Source organism: Epinephelus fuscoguttatus, linkage group LG8 (assembly GCF_011397635.1).
Source record: "Epinephelus fuscoguttatus linkage group LG8, E.fuscoguttatus.final_Chr_v1".
NCBI classification, from domain to species: Eukaryota; Metazoa; Chordata; class Actinopteri; order Perciformes; family Serranidae; genus Epinephelus; species Epinephelus fuscoguttatus.
The window spans coordinates 13,465,880-13,492,634 of NC_064759.1; the positions used below are offsets into that span (position 1 = coordinate 13,465,880).

At 43.5% G+C, this 26,755-nt stretch overlaps 1 protein-coding gene across 2 annotated transcripts in view; it reads left to right on the forward strand.

The window, feature by feature from the left end:
- Positions 1-16,090: 16,090 nt before the first annotated feature.
- Positions 16,091-26,755, forward strand: part of kcnn3 (potassium intermediate/small conductance calcium-activated channel, subfamily N, member 3) — a 68,781-nt gene continuing 58,116 nt past the window's right edge. Inside the window, exons 1-2 of one of the 2 annotated variants that reach the window (XM_049584417.1) lie at positions 16,091-16,629; positions 17,232-18,382. In XM_049584417.1, the coding sequence (XP_049440374.1) occupies positions 17,258-18,382 (1,125 nt within the window). In that variant the 5' untranslated portion in view covers positions 16,091-16,629; positions 17,232-17,257. The remainder of the gene's footprint in view (positions 16,630-17,231; positions 18,383-26,755) is intronic. The other variant, XM_049584418.1, reaches the window with a different exon arrangement.

Here is a 26,755-nt window from a genome sequence, read left to right on the forward strand (position 1 = left end):
AATGACACAAACATGAGTGTACACATATAGGTGCATGTTTGTGCCGTCCAAATGGTCTGTGGGCATTACTGAGGGCTTGTTTCAATCACAATCTCCACCCATCAGGTTGGCTTCATACTGTCTGTCCTGTCAAGTATTTGGATGGTAGGAGGGTGGGACTAATGACAGAGGGAGAGGGGAGAAGCACGATGGAGGGAAAGGGTGAACGAGTGGAACGGGGCTGCATGGAGTGAAATATTAGTTCAGACCGAGGGGCTTAAATGAGCCAATCGATGCCCTCCAATGGAAATAAATGAGAGCGGGGAAGGAGGGAATACATGAAGGCTGAGTGGGGAGAGAAATGGTTTAGAAGCCAAGATAAAAGGGCAAAAAAACACAAGAGAACCTGTGGAGTCTGGTGCAAATTTATAATGGGCATCAAAGGTGTGACAGAAGGGATGGAGACTCGAGTCCGAGAAGCATCAGACAGGAAAAGAAGGGCTCTGAAAAAGTGCCATGGATGATGTTTTCAGGTTGGTACAGATATTGCAAAATGGTACTGGCCATAAAAATCACTCAGTTGTACTCAGTGTGCGAACTATACCATGGCTTTCGGGGGGGGTTCACATGCCTCAAAGAGAGAACGACTGACTGTGACTCTTGTGCATAGAAACATTCATCGCTGCAAGCACTTGCTCAAAAACCAAACATCACAGTATGAAACAATACGGCCAGCTAAAGCAAAGCACATTATACTCTGCCGAATGATGCACAGTATTCTATTGTTTATCGTAGTGTTGTCAAAAAAATATCAGTGTAATTGTGATGCTGAACAGTTGAAATGGTTTTAATTAATAGTCATTTTCCATAGTATCAAGACACCAGCTGCACTTTCTCACTGCCTCTTATTGTGTTTACTGCAGTCATTCTGCTCATCTCTGCAGCCTTGGTATATTTATCTTTGTTAATCTCTTTTTAAAGATTATTTTTATGGCTGTTTGCCTTTTTTTGATAGGACAGTGAAGTGTGTCAGGAAAGAGGGGAGAGACTGGGAATGACAAGCAGCAAAGCGCACCAAGATGGAATCAAACCCCAGGTCTCTGCAGTAAGGACGCAGCCACAGTGTGCTGAGTATGCATCAGTTACCAGGTGAGCTACTGCGCTACATGTTTATCAATAGTATCAAGTATCAATATTAGTATCGTAACAACATTACGATGTCAAGATACTGACATTTATACTCAGTAGCTATGTAGAGTTCAACTAGGCCATTGAATTGGACTACTTTTCTTGTCCCAATGTACAAGCACGGTATGTCTGACTCTGCTACGATAGGTGGCGTGATGCTCCGTTTTAGCTTTTCAGTATTGGACCTTTTTGCAGTTGACCCATTACATCACGGACCAAACAATCGAGTGTCGTCCAGCTGTTCCGCCACTTTTTTTTTTAAAGGGTCGCCATTCAATGTTTCCTCCCATCCATGTATTTTAAAATAATTTGCTCCCTCAGCTGACACAGCGTGAACCGTGTCTCCTCATCTGTCCAAACATGCACAGCTCAGGATGTAGATTTCAACATGTTGTTACCAGCTTCTTCTTCTTCGACTCCTGGGTCAAAGTCCCTGGGGTGGACACTGGAGCATGCGCAGAGCACCTAGGCCATTTGGGTGACAGTACATGCAGGAATAATGCGACTCCCAGTTGTATTATCTGGGAGTGTTAGTCTGATTTAGTACGATTACAGTCGGACTAACATGTATTTTGAAAGGCTGGGTTTAGTCAGAGTGACAAAATAAATCAAGTTTCTCTGATGTCATGTAAACGTACTGACTGGGTGGCATCACAGGTAGGACAACCCTTGACTGGGATTGGATCTAAACATTTAGGGTTTCCGATACAGATCAGGTACTGACAGATACACATGGTGCCCAGATAATGTATCCTTCTGGCTTTGGAGATCTTGACTTTCTCTCTGGCGCCACCATGAGCTCAACATTTGTGGTTCTTGGTGAATCTCGACAACTGTTGGATGCATTTTCTGTAAAACTTTGTATAGATATTCTTGGTCCCCCCAGAATGAGTTTCAACAACTATCCTTTGACTTGTCATAAAGTGCCATAGTGAGCATTGTAAATTATTACACCTGTTTACCATCAGCATGTTTGCATTGTCATAGTGAGCATTTTAGCATTCTGACATTAGCATTTAGCTCAAAGCACAACTGCTTCTAAATACAGCCTCGCAGAGCAGCTAACATGGCTGTGGACTCTTAGTCTTGTTAGGTCATGGTATGTGACCTGTTTGCCTTTGTGTGACACTTTCACTGCATACTTATATCATCCTATCCCTAATATATTTAGTAGTAGTGATTCCTTTTTAACTGAAATAACTGGATGGTTGGTTAATTGGATTTTGCTGCTGACATTCAACATTTAAAACATTTGTATTATTTCTCTGCTTACATTTGGTAGTTAAATGTAATGGTGGTCATTCTACACATGGTATAGCACAAAGCTAGTGCTTCTGTAAAGCTAAAGGTAATGTCACTTGTACTGAATGGAAATTTGACTTCACTTAGCTGTGATGTAAGAGACAGCTGACTCAGTAAGACTCCAGTCACCTCAAACAGAAACACCAACCCTGCTGAAACTTTACTATCACGGAAACGCTTTGAAACTGTAATTAGCCTCTGAACACCCCTAAATGTTCTTATCAGGACAGCTGCACACACATGCTTAGCCAATTGCCTCTTCAATCAAGGGTGACACATAGCACACGATATTAGCATTCCTTTGGTCCAAAGGCTTGAGACCTTGACTCCTTGCTACCTATACATTAAGGAGGCCTAAATTTGACACGGTCTCTCAGAACTATGATGACGCCAAACAGGCCACAGATATTTCACACCACATTACTCCCTTCCATGACAGCAACCATCACAATCAACAGAGGAGAGGGTGGTGTTGGCTGACGAGGGGAAAAACCGCAGCTTTGTGCAGTTGATTAGCGGAAAGGTTCAAAAGAAGGGTAAGGGTAGCCCCAGGTAGTCAGCTGAATTGCTGTGCACATCTCAGATTTGTTGAGGGATTCAAATTGGTGTGGTGTTGTGCTCCCTGGTGTCTGTTTCTGCCTTCTGGAGGAACAAACGACCAATTAGAGCGTAGTAGACAGGATTGTAAATGGGTATGCTGTGCATTTAGGCCTAGGGGTTGAATGCAAGGGTGCAACCATTGCAGCCGTGGTTTGAGTCTAGCTTTGTTTTTGCTTTGTAGACTGTATAAAAATCATGGACATAGCTACCCTGACGTCACCCATTGGTTTGTGGACTCCTGATTTGAAGCCTCAAGTTTGGCATTTTGCTGTTAATATCTTGTTTTTTTTTTTGGAGCCAGAAGTGGCAGTATATTCTCCACATAAGCTTATGGTCTCAGCCACTAAGTCTTCTTCAATATAGCATGATGTTAGTTTTGTAAATTATGGTGCCTTTTACAGTAAAATAGACCATATAGCAGGATGCGCTTTAGGGTGTGGCTACCTTGTGTTTGACAAGTTGCTATGATGGTGTTCTGTCAATCCAGATACAGGCGTAGCAATGTGTATCCTCTCCAGCTCCACCCTCTCAGTCAAATATGGTCACTTCTGGTTCCAGAATAAAGATGGCGACAGCCCAAAATACCACATCCAAGGCTTCTAAATGGTTGTCTACAAACCAATTGGAAGTGTATGGTGGCTGCATTCACATCTTTTATACAGTCCATGGTCCATGAAAAGAAATAACCACTAACCACTTAAGCTCCTTTCCAACTGGAAAAAAAAAATCCACTAAGACCCACAAACATCTTGCTTTGTATTTAATGGGAAAAGTTACAATCTACTTCCACTCTCAGGACAAATGACTCCACAGTAGTCAGAGGTATTTAATGGTTCCAGCTCCAATCAGCTTCAATTGGCAGTAATGGAAATGTGACTCCTGCGTGGACATGCTCATTTTTTTCCCCTCTTCTGACATGATGCAATGACGTGCTGCCACGAAATACCCTCTGTCTCCGTCTGAGCAGCGCTCCAACACTGTTAAAAATTAGTCTGCACCGAGTTTGAAAGACAGACTGAGTAAGTAACAGATATAATAAAAAATGTATCATGCCAACATTAAAGGACGGCCTTTTCATCTGAAGCCGCAAGCCACTGCCCAAGCATCAGATTTCGATGACTTCGGTGTGAACCCGATTGGGTTTTCCAGTGTTAAAAAAAAATGGCATACACACAGTCATTTTAGTGGGAAAGGGTATTAAACTTTAAGTTAACTGCCTACTAGCAATCACTATTTTAGCTTCCATGTCCACTGAAAGTGACAACTGTCACTCAACTGCATCTGATTTGTAAAGGCAAAACAATATGTCATGATTATAATAGTAATGAAGTGAAACTTAATGGCAGTTCACTGTGAGCATCAGGCTAGAGTGGGTGTCCAACTTAAGTCTTTGTCACAGAGAACCCCTGTCACTCATTTGGCATCTGGAGGGCAGAAATACTCAGGTGCAAGACAAAGAGTGCGTCAGGTCACAAAAGTGGTATGCATACTGTAGCCTTCAATAAGTAGGTTAATTCTCTGAGAAGGATGTTGTAGATTGAAACATTGCCTTTAAAGAAAAGAGAGAGAAGCTATTTATTTGTAGCCTACAGTGAGCAGGGCACCTTTGTAACTCTTTTGGCATCTGGGGCAACAAAACCTGGAGAAGCAGCTGAACAACACATCAGAACACTCATGCAAACACTTGATATCAGGCTGGATATCAAGCAAGAAGTTGTTCCAGAGGAGTTGGACCAGGAGGAGCAGATGGTTTTACGAAAGGATGTTGAACAGCAAAGGAGCACTGGCCACAGTCATCAGCTGGATAGTGAGTGTCAACTGTGCACATAGTGTCCCCATCATCCCTGGCCCTGTGATGTGGTGGTGACTTCAACAAAAGCCAAGCTAACCAGGTTGGAAGACTGAATAAGCATTTTTCAAACTCCCTGGAGCCTCTTGGCACAAAGATATACACGCTGATCTGTCTGGGCACCAGTGGGCTTCAGGGATTCCAGGACAAGACTGGCTGTCCAGTATCAAACCTTAAAAAGCCACCCATGAAACCCCAAAGGGGAGAAAAAAGGACCTGAATTTTAAAGTGACAGGGGAAGTGTGAATGAGTTGAAATCCGGCGGTGTCACTAGTCTCCTGACTGGTGTGTTTTTTCAGTCAGCAGAAAGCTGACACAAACACATCCAGTACATCAGCACCACTACAGAATACGTTTTGCTATCATGCTGACACTGTGAAACTGTATTTAGCCTCTGAACTCCTCAAACACTTCTAAATTTTAGTAACACAACACATGTGAGCAGCATGCTAGCCAATTTGCTCCTCATACTTCCACATAATATCTTATAAAACCAGACCTGACATGAAGCGCTGAGTATTCTGTTTGGTGTTTGATACAGTTCCTGACACAGAGTTTAATAAAACAGTGTCATTATGCTGTGTGTGCGTGTTTCTGGATGTTTGCAATTCACTGTGATCATCAGGTTAGGTTGGGTCTCCAACTTCAGTCTTTTGCCCCTTTTACACTGCCTCTACAAGGCGGAAATATCACACTGTTATGCCCCCTAGACATATAAAAGGTACAATCGAGGACTGAGTGGAGAGAGTTGTCTCGCCTTTAAGCCAGCCTTGGAGGTAGTAACAGCATCAAAACAACGTCTGTTTAAACAGGAAAGCTGGCAGGACAGTACTATGGATAAGGTGTGGCGTGTTGGCGACATGTTATGTGTGCGACCCACTGCCAGAGGATTTGAAAAACAGCTGCTAGCAGTTAGCAGCTAACTCAAAGGAGAAGAACAGCAGCAGAAAAAGTCCGCAAATGGGGAAAACAATAAGGTCTGGGAGTTGGACGACATCAACCACCATATGACAGGGACAGTAAATGATTGTTATTGCCATGTTAATCCCGTTGTTATTGTTTATAAAGCACTGCCGACGCGTATGTTATATGTCACATAAGAAGTCGAGGCTGTTGTGTTACATGTCATACTCATCACACGTCATTTGCTTCAGCAATGTCGGCATGCTGTCTAAAATTACACTCTGGAGCAGCATGATACCATTGACGGTTCTGTGTAAAAATGCAAAGGTGGCATGAAGAGGGGACTTCATAGCGGCCCTGTGGCGCAAATTATGTGTAAGAAGGGTTTTTGTCACAGAGGACCCCTGTGGCTCTTTCGGCATCTGCAACAAAACCTGGAGAAGCAGCAACAGATCAGCACAACAAAACACTCATGCACACACTTCATCAGTTGTTTCAGAGGAGTTGGACCAGAAGGAGCAGATGGTTTTAAGGAGGGCTGTTGAACAGCAAAGGAGCACTGGCCACAGTCATCCAGATTGTGTTACCATCATCCCTGGCCCTGTGATGTGCTGGTGACTTCAACAAAAGCCAAGCTAACCAGGTTGGAAGACTGAATAAGCATTTTTCAAACTCCCTGGAGCCTCTTGGCACAAAGATACACGCGCTGATCTGTCTGGGCACCAGTGGGCCTCAGAGATTCCAGGACAAGACTGGCTGTCCAGTATCAAACCTTAAAAAGCCACCCATGAAACCTCAAAGGGGAGAAAAAAGGACCTGAATTTTAAAGTGACAGGGAAAGTGTGAATGAGTGGAAATCCGGCGGTGTCACTAGTCTCCTGACTGGTGTGTTTTTTCAGTCAGTAGAAAGCTGACACAAACACATCCAGTACATCAGCACCACTACAGAATACGTTTTGCTATCATGCTGACACTGTGAAACTGTATTTAGCCTCTGAACTCCTCAAACACTTCTGAATTTTAGTAACACAACACATGTGAGCAGCATGCTAGCCAATTTGCTCCTCATACTTCCACATAATATCTTATAAAACCAGACCTGACATGAAGTGCTGAGTATTCTGTTTGGTGTTTGATACAGTTCCTGACACAGAGTTTAATAAAACAGTGTCATTATGCTGTGTGTGCGTGTTTCTGGATGTTTGCAATTCACTGTGATCATCAGGTTAGGTTGGGTCTCCAACTTCAGTCTTTTGCCCCTTTTACACTGCCTCTGCAAGGTGGGAATATCACACTGTTATGCCCCCTAGACATATAAAAGGTACAATCGAGGACTGAGTGGAGAGAGTTGTCTCGCCTTTAAGCCGGCCTTGGAGGTAGTAACAGCACCAAAACGACATCTGTTTAAAAAGGAAAGCCGGCAGGACAGTACTATGGATAAGGTGTGGCGTGTTGGCGACATTTAAAAAGCAGCTGCTAGCAGTTAGCAGCTAACTCAAAGAACAAGAACAGCAGCACAAAAAGTCCACAAATGGGGAAAACAATAAGGTCTGGGAGTTGCTAACCCTCCAAGCAGAGGACGAGATCAACTGCCATATCACAGGGACAGCAAATGATTGTTATTGCCATGTTAATCCCTTTGTTATTGTTTATAAAGTGGGCCTCAGTGGGCCTCAGAGATTCCAGGACAGGACTGGCTGTCCAGTATCAAACCTTAAAAAGCCACCCATGAAACCTCAAAGGGGAGAAACAAGGACCTGAATTTTAAAGTGACAGGGAAAGTGTGAATGAGTGGAAATCCGGCGGTGTCACTAGTCTGCTGACTAGTGTTTTTTCAGTCAGCAGAAAGCTGACACAAACACATCCAGCACATCAGCACCACCACTGCATACACTTTGCTATCATGCTGACACTGTGAAGCTGTAGTTAGCCTCTGAACTCCTCAAACACTTCCAAATATTAGTAACATGACACATGTGAGCAGCACACAAACCAACTGGCGTCTCATATATCCACATAATATCTTATAACACCAGACCTGACATGAAGCAGTGAGTATTTTGTTTGGTGTTTGATACAGTTCCTGACATAGAATCTAATAAAGCAGTGTCAATATGCTGTGTGTGTGTGTGTGTGTGTGTGTGTGTGTGTGTGTGTGTGTGTCTCTTGATGTCTGCATGTGTGTCAGCCCTTTCATTAAAAGGGCACCGTTGTTTGGAGGCGAGATGTTCTGCGCTGCTTGCTCGCCACTTAAATGGGAGAGCGGACGCATTACCCACAGCTTTCTGCGAGCTCCCCTCCTCCCCTCCTCACCCTCCTCACCCCCTCCTCACCCCCTCCTCCTCTGTATCTTTCCCCTGTAGTCTCCCGCTCTCTGTATTTGATTAGTCTCTCTCAGGCAGTCAGATCAGAGTGCTGTTTGCTGTGCAGAGATCCATCTGCATACAGCAGTGGGTTTTAGGCTGTGGGTTAGCCTGCACAGCTTCCAGGCCCCTAATGCAATCTGAGCCATTAGGATACAATGGAGCCGGTGTAGGGCAACGATTAGAGCATGTCTGATAGAGTGGGGCCAGCCCAGTGGTCTATTAAGAAGAGTCGTGCAGCTATGCAATGCACTTACTCATCACCTCACTGACATTTATCATAAATCTGGTCAACAATAGGTGTGTATTCGGAGAAAGAGACAAATTATTATCTCCATTTCCCTTTCTTCACTGACTGATCCATAGACTGTAAAAATAATGGACGTAGCTACTGTGACATCACCCACTGGTTTGTTGACTCCCATTTTGCCACCTCAAGTTTGGCATTTTTGCAACTTTGCCATCTTGTTTATTTTGGAACCAGAAATTATTATTTGTGCGAGAGGCTGGAGCTGTGAAGGAGCAAGGGGTGGATCTGGCCAAGAAGTCAAGGACACTATCAGCAGACAGCCTGTCGCTGCAGCCCACCCTTAATTATGTGCAACTTTAAGCCCTAATAAAATGTGAAAAAGGAAGTTATTTAAAAACCTCCCAGGGGTGAAACAAGCTGTAGAGACCAAAACTTTTTTTATAAGGCTGTAAACATGCTTTTTTCTGCTGTTAAGTTGGACATTTTAACATGGGTGTCAATGGGACTGGCTTCTGGGGCCAGCCTCAAGTGGCCATCAAAAGAACTGCAGTTTGTGGCACTTGCATGTTGGCTTATTTGCTGCTTGCTCCGGCCCTGACTGTCCCCAGTGCGTAGGTGTAAAAACTTCACTGCAGGGAACAATGGAATTCTGCTTACTGTTATGCTTGATGTGTACCTGACACACATGGGTCGCCATTGTCCGTATGGCCAAAGTGACATCACACCATTAGACACAGCCCTTCATGGGGGTCCCATGTGGCGAGTTTTCTCCTTTCTGTACATATCTGACATTTTCTATTTGGACATGGATGGATAAAAAACCATGCTGTAAATGTGGGTTTTTGATTCACTGCCCCCTACAGTCTGGGAGAATATTGGTTTGCTGTGAGGAGAGAATCAAAGAGCCAAACATTTCCTCGTCACATTAACTCTGTGCAACCATGCAATTATAAATTAGTATAATTTTATGGTACATGTACTTTACTTGGATATTTCTATTTGATGCCACTTTATTTATATTTAATTTAATATAATAATATTGCACTTTATATTCCACTGCATTTGTCTGACAACCATGGTTATTTGTATTTTTGCAGCAGACCCTACGCACGTGGCCTATGCCATTGTGAGCATTTATGCTTGTGCAGTGGTGTGTCTGTGTCACTCTGCAGTTACACCTCCACAACACTAGTCAGCAACGGGGTTTCTGTGAAGTGCTGTAAAGTTTAGATGATTCAAAACAAACATTAAACACACATTAAACATGGCTTTATAGAGACATTTCAAACACAAATACACCAATCAGCTTTGCTATATCTCGCGGCATTCACAGTCAAAGCACTTTATCTGGACACATTTTCCCCACAAATACAACATGCTAATGTTTTTAGCACAAGCCTATAGCATTTTACATTGCATAAATTAGCCTAGCGGCTAGCGGGGATTTCCTCTTCTTATAACCAGGGACAACAGCAACATTTAACAAAGGTAATGTTAAAAAATTTGACTCTATTACAGCTCACAAAGTTCACCGACAAAACAACTGTCTTATACTAAACGTTTTCCAAACAAATATAACATGCTAACATTATTAGCACAAGTCTATGGCATTCTACATTGCATAAATTAGTCTAGCGACGAGAGCTGATTTCCTCTGCTCAGGTGAAGCCAGGATAAATCCCGAATTATGAATCCCCGAAGGATAAATCACACAGACTTAATATACCATTTTGGAGACTTTATTATCTACGCAATTTATTGTTTCTTTCTGTGAAATTAAATTTAAAAAAAACAACAACTTTGTTTCCACTGACGGAAATGTTTTCAGCTTACAAAATAGACAGGAAGTCTGCATCACCGTGAAGTGTACTTACATTTCTGAGGGATTTGCATACAGATTTTGCTTTTCTAGTCTTAGAAAGCTCAAAGTGCTTTACAACTCAGGCACATGTTCACACACACATACACTGGTGGCCAAAGCTACCATAAAAGGAGCCACCTGCCTATCTGAAATACATTCATGTTTGGGGTTTAGCATCTCACCCAAGGATACTTTGGCATGTAGACTTTCCGACTCACCGACTTTCTGATTGGTAGACATCTGCTCTACCTCCTGAGCCACAGCCGCTGTAGCCGTGCAAACATGGAGTGGTGTCAATCTTCTCTAAAGTCTCAGCAAGAATAAGCAAATAAGCATATTTTCCAAAATGTCAAATCATACCTTTTTAAAGGTTCAGTGTGTAGGGTTAAGTGGCATCTAGTGTTGAGGTTGTACAACTAAAACCTCTCTTATGTGCCAGGAGAGCTGCAGTGGCCGACATGAAAACGCAAATGGCCCTATTTAGAGCCAGTGTTTCATTTGTCCGTTCTGGGCTATGTGGACTACATGAAAGAGGACCCACTCCATGTGTCAATAAACAGCTCATTCTAAGGTAAGGAAAACACAATCATTCTCATTTTCAAGTGATTATAACCTCATGAAAACATAGTTAATGAATATTAAACACCACTTCTGCTAACAGACCCCCTAGATCCTCCACACTGGACCCTCAGATAAAGGATTTGAATACTTCCTCCACCCCCTGATGTTGTTGAGGGGAAACTTTCCATCTAAGAGGAGGCAGAAGGAAAAAATAACCCATGTTTTCTGAACATTGCACTATTCAGTGTTAGAAAATGATGTAATGGCAAATGTGAAATGGTCTGAAAGAAATGTTGAATGGAAGAACTGCACTGGAAATGCAATGACTGCTATTTTCTGTGTGTCTGTGTGCGCGTGTGGTTGAAGGGTCTTTTGTTCTTTCGGTCAGAATCTAATCAATCCGTCTCTCCTTTCACTTCTGAGCCTCCTTGTTGAAATTCTCACATTTCCTCTACATCTTTTTTCCCCCCACCCAACACAGACATCGCTCTCGTCTGTTATTTCCTCTCCCACCCAGCCTCCAGTTGTGTCATTAAAAGTTTTATGTGATTTACACAGTATCATTTCCTGCAGTCAAGATTTTATTTGGCTTTAAACTCGAAGTGAGACGAGAGAGGGAGAGAAGGAGATCAGGTGGTGTGAGGACTCATCTGTATACTACAGCGTTGGCATAGCAACTGCCATCCCACTTTATTATTCCTCTTTGTATTCTATTATTCACTTTCTCGTTCACATATTTCTCACACCATACATCTGACGTATGCTGTGGGGCAGAGCTGTGGACTAACCTTTTCATTGAATGGGCCCATCATTACTCCTCTCTGTCACTCCCCTTTGCTTTCATCGCTCCAAACTCTCCATCTTTCTCTGCTGCCCCCTAACCTCTGTCGACAATATTAAGACTTTGAAAGATATATACAGTGTGGCCTGCCACCATTCCTACATTCTGTCAGCCCTAATGTCCCCCTGGGCCTTTGGCAGCCCCCTTTTTCCATTTACCGTGCTTTGTTGTATTGTATTTGTCAAATCTCCTTCTCTCTCTTTTGCTCTCTCTCCTGTGTTTTATTGGTAGAACAGCTGTGAAGAAACGGCTGCCAGAACATAAAAGTTCAGCCCAGATGATTATTCTTTTACATAATTCAGTTGAGTCTTCTTTTTTTTAGCAGATAAAAAGAAAAAAACACAAATGGGAGGAATATACCAACTGTGCAGGTGTGATAAAAACCACATAGGGTACCCCTCTGCAACCACACACACACACACACACACATTTGTGTTTTTAAACTCATCCACTGCATTCCTTGAAAGGTGCAACTAATAATTATTTCATAACTTATTCATCTGAGTATTTTCTTATTTCATACATTTATTGTTTGATCTGTAAAATCACAGAAAATTGTGGGCTTCTAAAGCTCTAAACGACATCTTTAAATGCAGGGCTGTGGAGTCAACATTTGCTCCACCCACCCAGACGAAACTTCAAAATTTGAGCTAATTTCCTACTATTTTCTATTATTTATCATTAGCAAGTACAGCTATACAGTATACTATATGCATATGCAATATGTGAAAACTACTGTTGTCGACATAAATTACACATGGCAATGTTTGACATGTAACTCAGTTTGCTTCCACACCTGCCCTGTTTGGTTCGGTTCAATCGAACTCAGGTTCATTTGCCCCCCAGTGTGGTTTATTTGAGCAGGTGTGAACACAGCAACCACACTTGGGTGTGCTGGATGGGCACCTTTTTGAAGAGGTGGTCTTGGTCCGGTTACAAACGAACTCTGGTGCAGTTCGTTTTTGCGGTGAGAACATGTTCCGACCTCGATCTGAACCAACTGCAGTCACATGACACATTGTTTGGGTTAAACATGAGCATGTTACAGTCCTGGAGGATTATTAATGTGCACCTCCTCCTGTACTGCCTTAATATGCACATTCAGCACATCCAATGCATCAAAACATTGTTTTCTAGTTGGAGCCGCGCCTCGTTTTCAAACTGTATGGTTTGACTAAAATGAACAATGACAGCAATATAGTCCACGATGAGCAGCGCTAAAATCAACCTGCGTAGTTGTCCCTCCATTGTGACATTAGAAAGTGTCACATTTATCTTGCAAGTGTACTCTTCTTCAACGTTTGGTTTATTTCCTGGATTTTTCCTGCATGGAAATTCTGACCAATCAAGAGCAGCTTTCTCACACAAGGCATTTTATCTGGTCCGCTTGTGATAATGCTATCAAACAGAGAAAAGCAGCACATACTTTCAATTTGTCCCTAAGATTAAAATCAGGTCCAACAAATACAGAAGTATAGATATGTATATACATGCATATCTTTCTTACTATTTCTGTCCCATTGTCCCCCAATACATGGCTTTGATCTGTGTTGGGACAGACCTGACCTTTGACCTTTCCCCAGGCCTGTCTATAAAGAATTTACCGCTTGTTGAACCAGTCACTCTCCATCACTGACCCATCACGAATCAGCCCAGGGCGGAAACAACACATTACCGTGTTTATTTCCCCCTCATGAGGAAGAAGCGGATGAAACAATCCACAGTCAAATTCAAAGGGAACATATGTAGAGCATTTAGGGAATAAATATAAGACAAAACAAACCAACAAAAACAAATAATTATGATATCGACAGCAGATTAAAACATATGGAAGGAGGACATTTTTTTCTCCCTCATGTATGGACTACTGTCTGTCTTCCTTCCACATTCGCTGCCTGAGTGAGGCATTGGCATATGGCTGGTGCTGGATTAACACTTGGAATTATCCTGCACACGATATGATTTGCTTTATTGATGTCTGTCGGGTTGCATAATCTCAGGATAGGCTGACCTGTTATAAGGAAACAGTCTAATCCGCTCCCACACAATTCTGCGTTAGCACTCATCCGATTAAGGGTGCACATAACGCACACAGAGAAGCACAATGTTAAACCGATTAGACCAGGTAGAATAGTCTAATTATGCAGGATTATTCCATATAGACTCAGTAGAAATAGAATTATAAATCTAAAAGTCTTCTGGGAATTAAATAATAAATTCCGTATGAAAAACTGTGGTTACATCCATCTCCTGTTAATTATGTATGAGTTTTTAAATTTAATTTTAGGGCATTAAACCTAATATTCAATTCAAGCCAACTTTATTTATCCCCGCGAGGGTAACTGTGAGCCAGCTCCAGATCAACAGATAGAAAAAGAAAGAGAAATGTATCATAGTTAGAGGCTTACATTATCCTATAACATCTTATCATAGTCTAAACCATCAATTCTCCAAGGGGGTTTCTGTATTACTCAGTTTAATCACAAAACAGAGAAGTGTGCAGGTTTCCAGCTGAAGGTGCACAGAGAAGCACTGCACCGCTTCTGCTTCTCCTGCTTCCACAACCTCCTCCACGCCATGTGTTGCAATTTGTTATGGCACATATTAGTTTTGCAATAGCAAGAGACATTTTTGTCACATAAATATATTTACATTTGCACTATAAATGTGAAAATTATTCTCTGAATGCCTGTTTTTGACATGACGCACAAACCGACCAGAAAAATGACAGAAACACAAAAAGACACAAAAGAGGGAAGGAGGACACAAGATAATTTAGAACAAAATTACCTCAGAGACAAACACAGCTACAAAGAGCCAAAAATGACCAAAAAAACTCTCAAAATTACCCCAAAGAGACAAAAAAACAACCACAAAAGGACACTAAATGACCGGAAACACACAAAATGACCTCAACAAGACACATAATGACTACAAAGAGACAAATAACAACCACAGAGACACAAGATGACCAGAAACGCAAACATTTATGTCAAAGAGACACAAAACAACCACAAAGAGACGCAAAATGACCAAAAAAAGACACAAGATTACCCCAAAGAGACACAAAACAACTACAAAGAGACACACAACAACCACAAGAAGTCTTGACATGACCACAAAAAGACACAAAATTGCTTCAAAGAGACCCAAAACAACCACAACAAGCCACATATCAACCAAAAATGAAACAAAATTACCTCAAAGAGACAAAAAAACAACCACATGGGGACATAAAATGACCAGACACAAAATAACCCCAAAGAGACACAAAACAATCACAAAAAGATGCAAAATAACTTATAAAGGACACTAAATTATTCAACAGAACATCCACAAAGAGACACAAAATGACCAAAAACAGACACAAATTTACCACAAAGAGACAAAAACAACCTCAAAAACACACGAGATAACTAGAAACACACAAAATTACCTCAAAGAGACCCACAATGACCTCACAGAGACACAAAACAACTGCAAAGAGATGCCTGACAACCACAAGAAGTCACAAAATGACCAAAAAAAGACACAAAATGAACCCAAAGAGACACAAAACAACCACAAAGAGATGCAAAATAAGTTAGAAAAGACACAAAATTATTTAAGATTCATCCACAGAGAGACACAAAATGAACAAAAAAGACACAAAATGACCTCAAAGATATCCCAAATGACCACAAAGAGATACAAAACAACTACAAAGAGACACAAAATGACAAAAAAAGACACAAAATTACCCCAAAGATACCAATAAAACAACCTTAAAGAGACAATGGATGATTGGAAACACACGATTTGACTTCAAAGAGACACAAAGTGACCAAATAGACACAAAACAATGACGAAGAGATACGCAACAACCACAAGAAGTCAGAAAATGACCAAAAAAGACATGTTAAGACACAAAAGACACACCACAGCTACAAAGAGATGCAAGACAACAACAACAAAAGGGGCAAAAACATCACAAAGTCTGTGTGTCTTGCTCGTCTATAGGAGCGGTGGTGGGGCCCTCTGCATGCCTGGGCACGGGGCCCCATTTTATTATAATCCGCCCCTGTAAGGTGCCAGCTCCAGCAGTCTTTTAAGAGTAACAGGTGCCATAGGCAACCAGAAATAGCCTTTAATATAGAAGCAGCAGCTACGAATACCAAATAGATTACATATTTTTTGGCGCTACAGTAAAAAAAAACCTCAACAACCCCCAAATAGCCCGGGTATAATAAATTAGACATTTGTTTGGCGCCTACATCTTACAAACCCTGCCACCTGTTTTCAGCGCTTATTTCGCTCCTCTGATTCCGTCCAATGGGAATGAACGGCAGGTCTGGAGGCGGAGAAAGAGGCAGAGAAGTTGGAGGAGAGAGTGAGAGACAGATCCGGGGAGACAGTGAGCTGGAGATTGAGTGCAAGTCGGTGGAGTCACATATTAAATCACAGACTTCACTGCTCATCTGAGGACTGTGACTTGACGTCCAGCTTCTTCTTCTTCTTTTTTTTTTTTTAATTTTGTAATTTTTTTCTGTTCGGGCGGTTAATGTCGCTGCACATTTTTGACGTGCAGCCACAACAGGTTGACCGATTAAATCCAGCCACTATGGATTATTCCTCTTCATCTCCAGTCGATTGCCACTGACGGGATCGTAATGGGCACCGTCGAGAGATCAGTGTTGATTGAGGAAGAAACGAACTGATCATAATCAAGTGGAGCGGAGACGGAGGCAACATCTGTGGGGGGAGCGACGCACAATTTCGAGAGACAAGCGAGGGGACCTGTGGAGGGACCTGTATGCAAGGAAGCGAAGCGAAAAGATGATGGGATGGCCGTGGCAACATGAAAAAGAAAAAGTGCGGTGGTCTATTTTCATCCAGCCAGTGATTCAACACAACTAACCTGGGGGACAGGGACTGAGAGAGAAGAGGTAGGAGGTAGGTAGAGAAACAGACAGGGAGGAGGGGGCCGTGAAGGTGTCTGGTTATGTCACACTGAAAGTAGGTTATTGTTTTGGATCAATCAAATGCAGCCAACTTATGGTTAACTGAGGCATGCACACAGTCACAGCACTTCTCTGATGTGGAATTATTATCCTCCAGTCTCTGAGCCTGATCTCATTTCCATGGTGTAAAGCCAGATCTGCACCATCCTTCTGGCTAACATCAGTGTAACACACAGATGACATTTTATGGCATAGCTTGCTGGAAGCATTGTGGGATGTGAGAGATGGAGAGGACACTGGGAAACAGAGGGAAAGAGGGCGCTGCGAGAGGCTGACCGGCCAGCTGACTCAAATGTGACTCAAGGAATAACATATTCCCCAATTACGGCCACTTTTCGTCACTCTTTGTCACACGACTTCAGCTTTTAGAGTTCAGTCTGTACCCTCATTTGTTTTACCTAAGCGTTATCCATCACAGTGTTCCCTCACTCCTCTCTCCAGCTCTCTGTCTGTCCTGTCTGCAAAGCAACCGTCATGATGAATATGTCTCTCCTGTGTCTTTCTTCACAGTTCTTCTTCTCTGTTTGTCTGTAGACAGGTGCGTGGCCACAGCCGTGACCATGGAGCCTCCCCCCTCTCTGAGCTTGGCTCTGCTAGGAGGGAGCGAGGATGAGGACCAGCGCTTCCTCCTTCCCCTGGGCAGCATATCCCATCCCTCCACCACTGGCAACCAGCCAGGATCAAACCACTCCAATCACATGGGAGGATCAAGCCTCGACCGCCTAAATGGCAGCACCCCGTCCCCAGCCACTGCCACGCCCAACTTGCCTCCAGCATCACTCCCCAAGTTGCCCCTGTCATCCTCTGGAGCTCAGCCTTTGCCCCCGCCCATCCCCAACGCCCTGCATCCCACCAGCACCCCGCTCTCCTCATGCTTGGGCTCGCAGCACAGCCTGAGCGGGGACAACTCTCCAGTCTACAACGCCCTCTTTTACTCCTCCCACTCGCCCTCCATGGAGCGGGAGAGGGACAGAGAGCGTGAGAGGGACAGGGAGCGAGAGCGAGAGCGAGAGCGAGATCGAGATAGAGGCTGTAAACACAGACAGGCCAGCCCTCTGGTTCACCGTAGGGACAGTAACCCCTTCACGGAGATCGCCATGAGCTCCTGTAAGTACACAGGCGGGGTCATGAAGCCCCTGAGCCGCCTCAGCGCCTCCCGCAGAAACCTCATTGAATCAGACAGCAGCAGCGAAACCAAAGAGGTTGGCGTTTCAGCTGTTGCCGGGGCAACAGCAGCAGGGGGGCATGACCGACAGCGAGAAGCCCCTCCCACCTCCTCGTTGTCCCAGTCCTCTACCAATCAACCCCCAATACAGAGCCCGCCAGAGATTGTGATTTCATCCAAAGAAGACTCGCCGTACCCCCGAGCGGGGTATGACATCACAGACTCCACATCCAACCAGATGTCCATCTACCACCAGAACCATGCGCTGGTGGAGAGCAGGCGGGCGCAGCCGGGGCGGGGGAGCAGGCAGGGAGGGGTCGGAGCAGTGGGCACCGGGCCAAGGGGCAGCACCTCCAAGGCCCCAAAACGGAAGAACCAAAACATTGGCTATAAACTGGGGCATCGACGGGCGCTGTTTGAGAAGAGGAAGAGGCTGAGCGACTATGCGCTCATCTTCGGGATGTTTGGCATTGTCGTCATGGTGATTGAGACGGAGCTGTCGTGGGGTGTTTACACCAAGGTGAGGGGACAGACCAGTGATACTTCAAGGGGGCACACCACTGATTTTACACATAAAGGTCACTTTTCTAGTCATAGTTAGTATGAGCACCGTTGTATATTGTGTGGCTCAGGGCAAGCAAAAAACCCTGATGATGTCATTGGGGTTATCACAGCTTGGGCTTGGAGGCTACACATTTGTAGAGGAAAGCCTGCCTTACAAACAGAGGGCGTGGAGTTTGAAAGACATAGTCACCAGGCAGGGAGGGTGTAATGAAAGACGAGCTGCATTATGGGAAGTGTAGGATCCAGTGTTGCTGGAGTTTGACTCTTACTAGGGACTTAAAGTTGGGATATCTCGGCCTCTGCTGCTGCGATGTTGACCATTCTGTTTTTAATCCATCTCTCACAAGTCCTCTGACTTTATGGAAGTGCAATAACAAATTGGTAGATTGCTCCTTTAATGTAGCGTAAGTACATAAACAAAGGTCATAGATCTCACACCAGGCTGACTTCATGGTTGTAGTCTTCGGCACAGGAGTTCCCTTAGCTAACTTTGGCTCTTTTAAGGCATTTTTGGGCAGTTGTACTATTAGGTAGATAGGTATGTTACCAAGGATGAAGTGGGTATACTCTCATACATATTCCAACGGTGGGAATACGGTAAACTGGCAGACAAAGAGGTGGTTATACCTTCATATATCCTCCACCACACCACTGTTTTGGGGCATTATTGGGTCTTGTTTGCCAGACTCAAACCGGGGATGTTAACTTCAACCCAGGAGGCCCAAACTTTGGCTGTTTCGAACGGGTCATTGACCAGATAATTTGAGTCATCTTTCACCAGTTAATCACCTCATTCACGATCGGTACACTCCACTCAGTCTGACCATGTTGTCGGAGGCTGTACTGTAATGACCAGGCATGCCCATTGCTGCTTCTGGATGATGTAATACAACAATGCAGAGGACATGGGGGGCAGATTATCAGTAGGAGGCCAGGATCTCATTTGTCTGTGTAATGGGGAGTATAATAAGCTGAATTGGCCCCTGGCTGCTATTGTCTGTTTATTTTGGTTGTGTGTGTGCATGTGTGTGTGTGTGTGCCACAGGGTCCCAATGAGCCTTGGCGCATGTTGAGCTCACCTTCCTGATGCAGAGATACTTGTGCCCTGGCTCCATCCCGTCTTTCAGTTTGACATGTCACAGAGGCTTGGGTTTCTTTAGCTAATAAGGTGGAAACATCGCTTCCACTTATGCAGCTTGTCATACATGGATCACTGGTCATGTGAAGGAGGGTACGGGATCATGTGAGCTCACAGATGTACAGGTATCCTATTAGAGTAGGCCAGCCAGGTGTGTCTCTCATCCCTCTCTCCGTCTCTGTTTCTGTTTGTAGTCTCCAGTTGATACTTGGTTTCTATCTGATATTGTCATTGCTAGAAAAATCTGCCTCTTGCTGGCTGTCTTTGCTTCTTTTTCTCTTCATGGTCTCCCCTCTCATTACTCTATGAAAGCCACAGTTTTAGAGTCTATGTCTTTTTTATTAATGAAAATTCATGGTCGGGATTTCTCTCTCTCAAGCCCTCCTTGTCTCTTTTCTTCCTTTCTGTCGACCTATTCTCCTCCCTGAAGGAGACGGCAGACACTTTTTATGCTCTCTTTCTCCGGCTGTCTCCTTTCTATTTCAACTCCACGCCTGTCTCTTTATCCTGCCTTCCTTTTTTCTTTCTTTCGTTCATTTTTCTTCCCCTCACTTTCTCGCTCCCTCTGCTCCACTGCTCTTCCAGTGGGCGTCAAACTGGGGGAGTGTGATCGGAAGAGAGAAGCGGCTGGGCGAGAAATGAAAGGCTGTGGAAGGAGAGAAAAAAGGGAAGGCGATAATGAAAAGCCTGATTTAGGTTCTTAAGCTACAACCAATACAGTTCTCATCTGAACCAGGCAGCACTGTCTGTCAGTAAGAATTGATGGACAGCTGTGAGTCTGAGCAGGGCGGCCACTGTGTGTGCCAGTGGTCTTACTTTATTGGCTCATCTGTGTTCATTAAGGTATGCCGCTCAGAGCAGGGAGTTGGAGTTGAGGGAAAATAGTATGTAAATAGCTTCGCGCCTCATTGTCTCATTTCAGGGTTAAGAGTTAAGCATGCTTTAGCAAAACCTGATCAAAATTCATTTCTAAATGCAGAGTGCCAAGTTGTATATTTCCTTCCTTTTTTATGGTTTGCACATTTGGTTTTACTCCAACAGATACTGGAGTTCCATCAGACAGTTCAAGCCCTCACTTAGATAATTGAGGTGGAAAGAAGCCCGCTGGTTGTTGTGAAAAATGGATATCGAGATCGTGAGGATGAAAGAGGGAACGGTAAAGGGAGATGGAGATGGATGCGAGGACGTTGTAGAGAGAAGTGGAGAGGTTCATGCAGTGCTTTAAACCAGTCTAGGGGGGAAGCCTTGAATGATTTCTCGTATTGATTATTGATAATCACTCGCCCACACATGCACTGTCCAACCCGGTGCGCACATGCTGTACAAACTCACACATTGAAAATGGATGCTGCCTTTCAGAGGTGCTATATTGTGCATCCTTGAGAGCTTATGGGGAAATATGATATGGCACAGACCGTTTTATGTGTATATTTGTGTGTGTGTGTGTGTGTGTGTGTGTGTGTCCTATTAACAGCACCGTAAGACTTTCTGTCTTGGACAATAGCTGTAAACTAAATGTCACTGTATGTGTGTGTGTGTGTGTGTGTGTGTGTGTGTGTGTGTGTGTGTGTGTGTTTCTGCCAAACCAGCTGCTCTATCTTGCTCCCAAAAATAGAGATGAAGAATAAGAATGGAACTAAACAGGGTGGGTTGGATGGTGTGCGCGTTTGCGTGTGTGTATGAGTGTGTGTGTGTGTGTGTGTGTTAGAAAGGATAAAGGGAGAGAGGTTAACAGAGGAGGACATGCTGTTCAAGACTGTGGGTATAGTGAGTAAGCATTTTGTAGATTCATTTTGTGCAGAAACAGGTTTTTAAACCCCGTCACCACACACTGTAACTACAGCTGAGAGTGTTCCATTCATTGTATTACAGCCATTATCATCAGTTATTATCCTATCTATTCAGAGCTGATGATCAAGGCCACATTTGACATCAGTAAGACAAGTCTGATTGCAGATAAAAACTGTTCTTATGTCTGTATATTTAGAAAAGCAACCAACTACATGTACTTAGGATTACTTAGGTTTTAGGATTCATGCTACTTTAGACTCCTACTGTACTACATTTCACTTCTTTTTTTTGGGCTGCTATAGTTACAGGTTACTTTTTAGAGTAGGATTTTACATAAAACACATGATGAGCTTGTAAGATACATGAGACTGATGTAGATTTTCTACCAGCTTTGTACCGTAACATTATGGGTAGTACGTGTAAATGAACCGTGGTAAACTTAGCTCCATCTTACCAGTGCCCAGATGTCTCTGCTCATCTCTCAGCTCAGATTCACAAGATGACGTGCTTCATGTCATCCGACAGATTTTTCGCTGGCTCTAGGCCTGCTGCTCGAACTATAGATTGTACCTCTGCATTTTCATCAAGGATATTCAGTGAAGCCTGGGATGTGCTCTCTGACCTGATGGGAGCTATGCGGTGTGACACGTGCGCAGTACAACTGTGGTGTTGGAGGGTGACAGCAGAAGGGGCTAGAAATGAAGGGATGGTGTCCGCTCAGGTTCTTTCTGGGGTGTACTCTTTTTAGCCTATTTGGCCTGACAGAACTTTTTGGGTACGCTTGAATGGACGGCAGCCGATATACAACATTTGTTTATGGTCGTAAGGACATTCTCAGTAATCGCAGAATTGCAATTCTCTCACAAATCTTAATTTTTCATATAAAAATATTCCAACCCAAGGCTAACTGGACGCGTCAGTGAAAGGAATCAATCATACTTATGTTCTATGATAGTGCACCAGCTATTGAGTCTTTCTGCAGGCCAGATTTTATGTCTCATGTGTTGTACCCCAATGATATGATGCAATATGACACAGTGACTTCTTCTCTTTTTAACCTCCTTAATATTCGTATTCCCGCCAACACGGACACAAAGAGTATAGAGGCGGATCGACAGAGGCCCACCCCTCTCTTTGTCTCAAACTCGGATCAAACTTAGATCAAACAGTAAAACTAGGCAGTGCTGATCAAATATAAACCAAGATTCTGTTACTGCGTGGCTTATTTATGGCCTGAAATATCTTCAGACACATATTTTAGTGCACTGTTTGGATGTAATACGAGATTGTTTCCTACCAACCAGCTACCATATTGTCTCCCATGCAGGTCAAAACAGCCATTATGTCACCCACTAGCAGGAGTGTTTATTGGTTGGTGTGACGCAGTGCATTCTGGTAGTTGTAGGTTTTCTACCTCTTTAGCAAAAGAGAATGTCACAGCCCTTTTTCTTTGTTGTCTCTAGTCATGTAGAACAAATTTCAGAAGTATTTGCATTTTTTACTGCATTAACAGCCCAGTTTTAGGAAAAGCGGTGAAACATTTCTTTAGTAGTTTGCTTAAGGAGTTTAAATTTGCACCACCTCAACTAGTCACAGCTAAACTTCTGCACTTATGCAATCAGTATTAACAGTCTAATGATATGATATATCAGAATGCATCACTCACAGTGGCCATTTTACTTTAAGCACATGTAGTTGATGGTACTTCTGTACTTTTTTCACTCAAGTAAAGTTCTGAATGAAGGACTTTTACTTGTAAAGCAGTATTTTTGTGGTATTGGTAGTTGTGACTCTAGTAAAAGATAAGAATACGTCTTCCAACAGAAATATTTATCGCTCCAGGTAGTGGCACTAAATTCCCGTACTGTAAAATGTCCAATCACAGTTGTTGAGCCACGATAGATTATGCACAGAGAATATTGGATGAGGAAATAATTCATGAATGTGAAATAATTACATTTTCTCCGCAGGCTGAAATGTGCGTTTTCCCACCAGAAACATCCAAGACAATAATTTTATCTAGAGATATGTTTTGAGAGTTTTTATACTGTACATCTACAGTGTCAAGCATCACACTGTGTTTTTAATTCTGTATTTTCTGTGAGCAGTATCACCAGTTTGCCACTGACCCAGGACCTTGACACTTGTTGAGAGCAGTATGAGGACAGTTCCTCTTATAAACTCTTTTATGAGCTTCCATTGTTGATTTTATTAGGTACAGGTTAAAGGGGAGGGAATCCCGGTGTGACATGTGTCTCTATCTGAGAATAACTGAGGCCCTCAGACACCTGGGACCTTAGCATGTGGCCTGTCGCTGTCAAATCAATAGATCATTTCACAAAGGCCCCGGTGGGTCCTCAGGGCCCCGGCTTCACGCCAGGTTTCAGGCCTGCAATGGAACATGGCTATTCTGAGGGAAAGCACAGCTGTTGTCGACTTCACCTGTCACACTTGACACGTTGATGCACAGGATGAGCATTGTGTGTGTGTGTGTGTGTGTGTGTGTGTGTGTGTGAGAGGCAGAGGGGTAGGGAATCATTTGTGAGCTTGTGCCCACTTACTTCTCACCACAAGAATCGATAGTTTCACAGATTAGCAGAAGTTCTCGCCTCCATTCTCCCTTTCCTTCCTTCCTTCCCTCTTCTCATCTGCGGGGAGTGTTTATGTTCCTCTCCTGGTGAGTCTTAAATACGTCTCCATTTCCCCGAGGGTGTCATTGGCATCTCAGCAGGCCAACAACATCTCCCACATTTCCCCAGCACTGCCGCCGTCTCTCCCTCCCCACCCTCGCTCCCCTATCTATGACATTTCTCGCAGCATTTACTGGAAGACCTTTCCGGACCTTTTTTCTGCGAGGCCACTTACATTGGCTGCGTGCTACTTTTCAGACAGTACATGATGATCATCAGGGAATTAAACTCACCAACTGCCACCATATTCTCTAAAGGAGCTATCAGCCATCTCAGCACTTCTGCGTCGCTCTCCCCCTCCTCTCCTCCTTCTCTCTTTTCCTCCACTCCACTCCACACTCCCTTCATCTTCTAGATCACAGGCTTCTAAGGGACGGTAGCTCCCACAGGTCTTGCTACTAACAGGTACAAATATGCTCATTTCTTTCAGTGTAACAAGGCTAAGCTACCTCTCTCTGTATGTGTGAGTGTACCAATAGACATGGGTGTGTTTAGACTTGCATCATCCACCAGTAACATAAACATTCACGTCAGTAAACGTCATCTCCTCTGTGTATATACACACCTATAGAGTTTGTTATGTACATGTATATCTGTATGTAGCTCTGTCATATTAGTATCCATGGATGCACCTGTTTGTGTGTGTGTGTGTGTGTGTGTGAGTGAGTGTGTGTGTGTGTGTGTGTGTGTGTGTGTGTGTGTGCATTCACTTCTCTCTTTGTCTGGATTTAATTGAGTGTGTAGAGGCGTAATGGTGTGTGTCAATGTGCGGTTGAGTGTTTGTGTGTGTGTGTTTATCCTGGTAAGGTGACATGGTTCCTCTGTCTACTGCCTGTTTCCCTGGAGACTGATTGCAGGAAGGCATCGCTCTGACAGGGAGAGACCCCCAAGGCTAACTCATTACAGCGCGCGCGCACACACACACACACACACCCACGTACACACATACACACACCTTTATAGGCATTACCAACACATGTAACGAGCAACTTATCACTACGTGAGTAATGTGCTGGTAAGCGATGTATATTTGCGCTCACATCTGTGTCAATAAGGGTGAGGCAGGGACAATTGGGGAAAACCCTCATGTAGATACTACCTGGCTCAGTGTGTGTGTGTGTGTGTGTGTGTGTGTGTGTATGCGTATACTGTATATGTGTGTGTGTGTGTCTGACGGCTGATTGAACTTAAGAAGCTCAAAAAGCTCATTATCTCTGCATGCTGTCCACCAAGCTGTTGATCAATACACACTAATCACACACTTTTGCACAGCTGGACAAAAAGAAGCAGGAAAACACACACTCACACACACACATAACACATGCACATGTATGCACACACATGCAGTATACGTCAGGGATTGAATCAATACCCTTTCCGACTTACCTATGTTTACGCTTGTACACGGGCCATTAACTTAATTTCAATTTTTGAAAAGTCTTTTCCTCTCACAATCACAAACTGAATCAAGATTAAATTTGCGTCGTCGTTACTATGCAGCCATTTATTGCCGTTTTAAATGGAGTTTCATGTTGTTTCTTGATAACCAACGGTTTTCCTATCCACCCAGCACTGAGCCCTTTTCACAGCAGACATTTTGACTTGTCGTAGTGGGAAAAACACAGGTGTTATTAATAAAATAAATTACGCCTCCATTCTGTTCCCATAATGTTCTATTCAAGTGTCCCAGTAAGCCGTGGCAGTCTGACAGTAAAACAGCATGCACAATACAATTCAGTCATTATTGATTTGATTATTTACCTGTACACTGCTGGTTGCCTGGCAACCGCACTGTGACAGTAAGATTCTGGGAAGGTACCCCGCTCACCTGCTGTTCATCAACGAGTTAAAACGTGTCACTGCTCATGAAAAAAAACACACACATGCTGTTTTTAGGGAAAGAAGTCACTGCACACAATCAAAAAGTAGTTCCGCATATTAATTAGTGAGAAGGTGTTGGTAGGAGCGGGCTAGCTGTTTCACACCTGCTTCTAGTCTTTATGCTAAGATAAGCTCATAGCCTGCGTGCTCTAGATTGGTACTTAAAGGATACTTAGAATCAAAATTACATACTTTCCTTCTTACCTGTAATGCTATTTAGCAATTGAGAATTTAGATTGTTATGGTGTGAGATGTTGGAGATATCGACCATGGAGATGTCTGACTTCTCGTCAATATAATGGAATGGAATGGGAGCAGTTTTACGTAGGAACTATTTTCTTTCCTCCGAACTACATCTGCCTACTGTATCACTGTCCAGAAGGACTGTGCCTCTACTGCAAGCTCACCTAGCACCACTGAGTTAGCTAGAATTACAGCTCATCCAAAGAGGATGACTTTAATGTTTACATCTTATCTCTTACAGTACCTCTTCTCATTTATGCTCAACATTAGATATGTATACGGAGAAGGACCGAGCCCTCTGTCTGTACTGTGTGTTCATTTTGTCCATATTTGTGTACGTTTTCTTAAAGCTTGCAGATACTGAAAACAGATCAGTACCACTGGGGATCGCGGGGGCAGTGTAGCTTATCTCAAACTTGATACAAGCGTAGGAGACAACACAGATATTTAAAAAATGGTGGAACAGAATGAATCAGTAATATAGTGAAAAAGATTCTCCGTCCACGTGCCGCGATGTACGTAATGGTGTCACAGACTTGTGCCATCTACAATGCTCCCTCCGTTAAAAGGTACGATACGACAACCT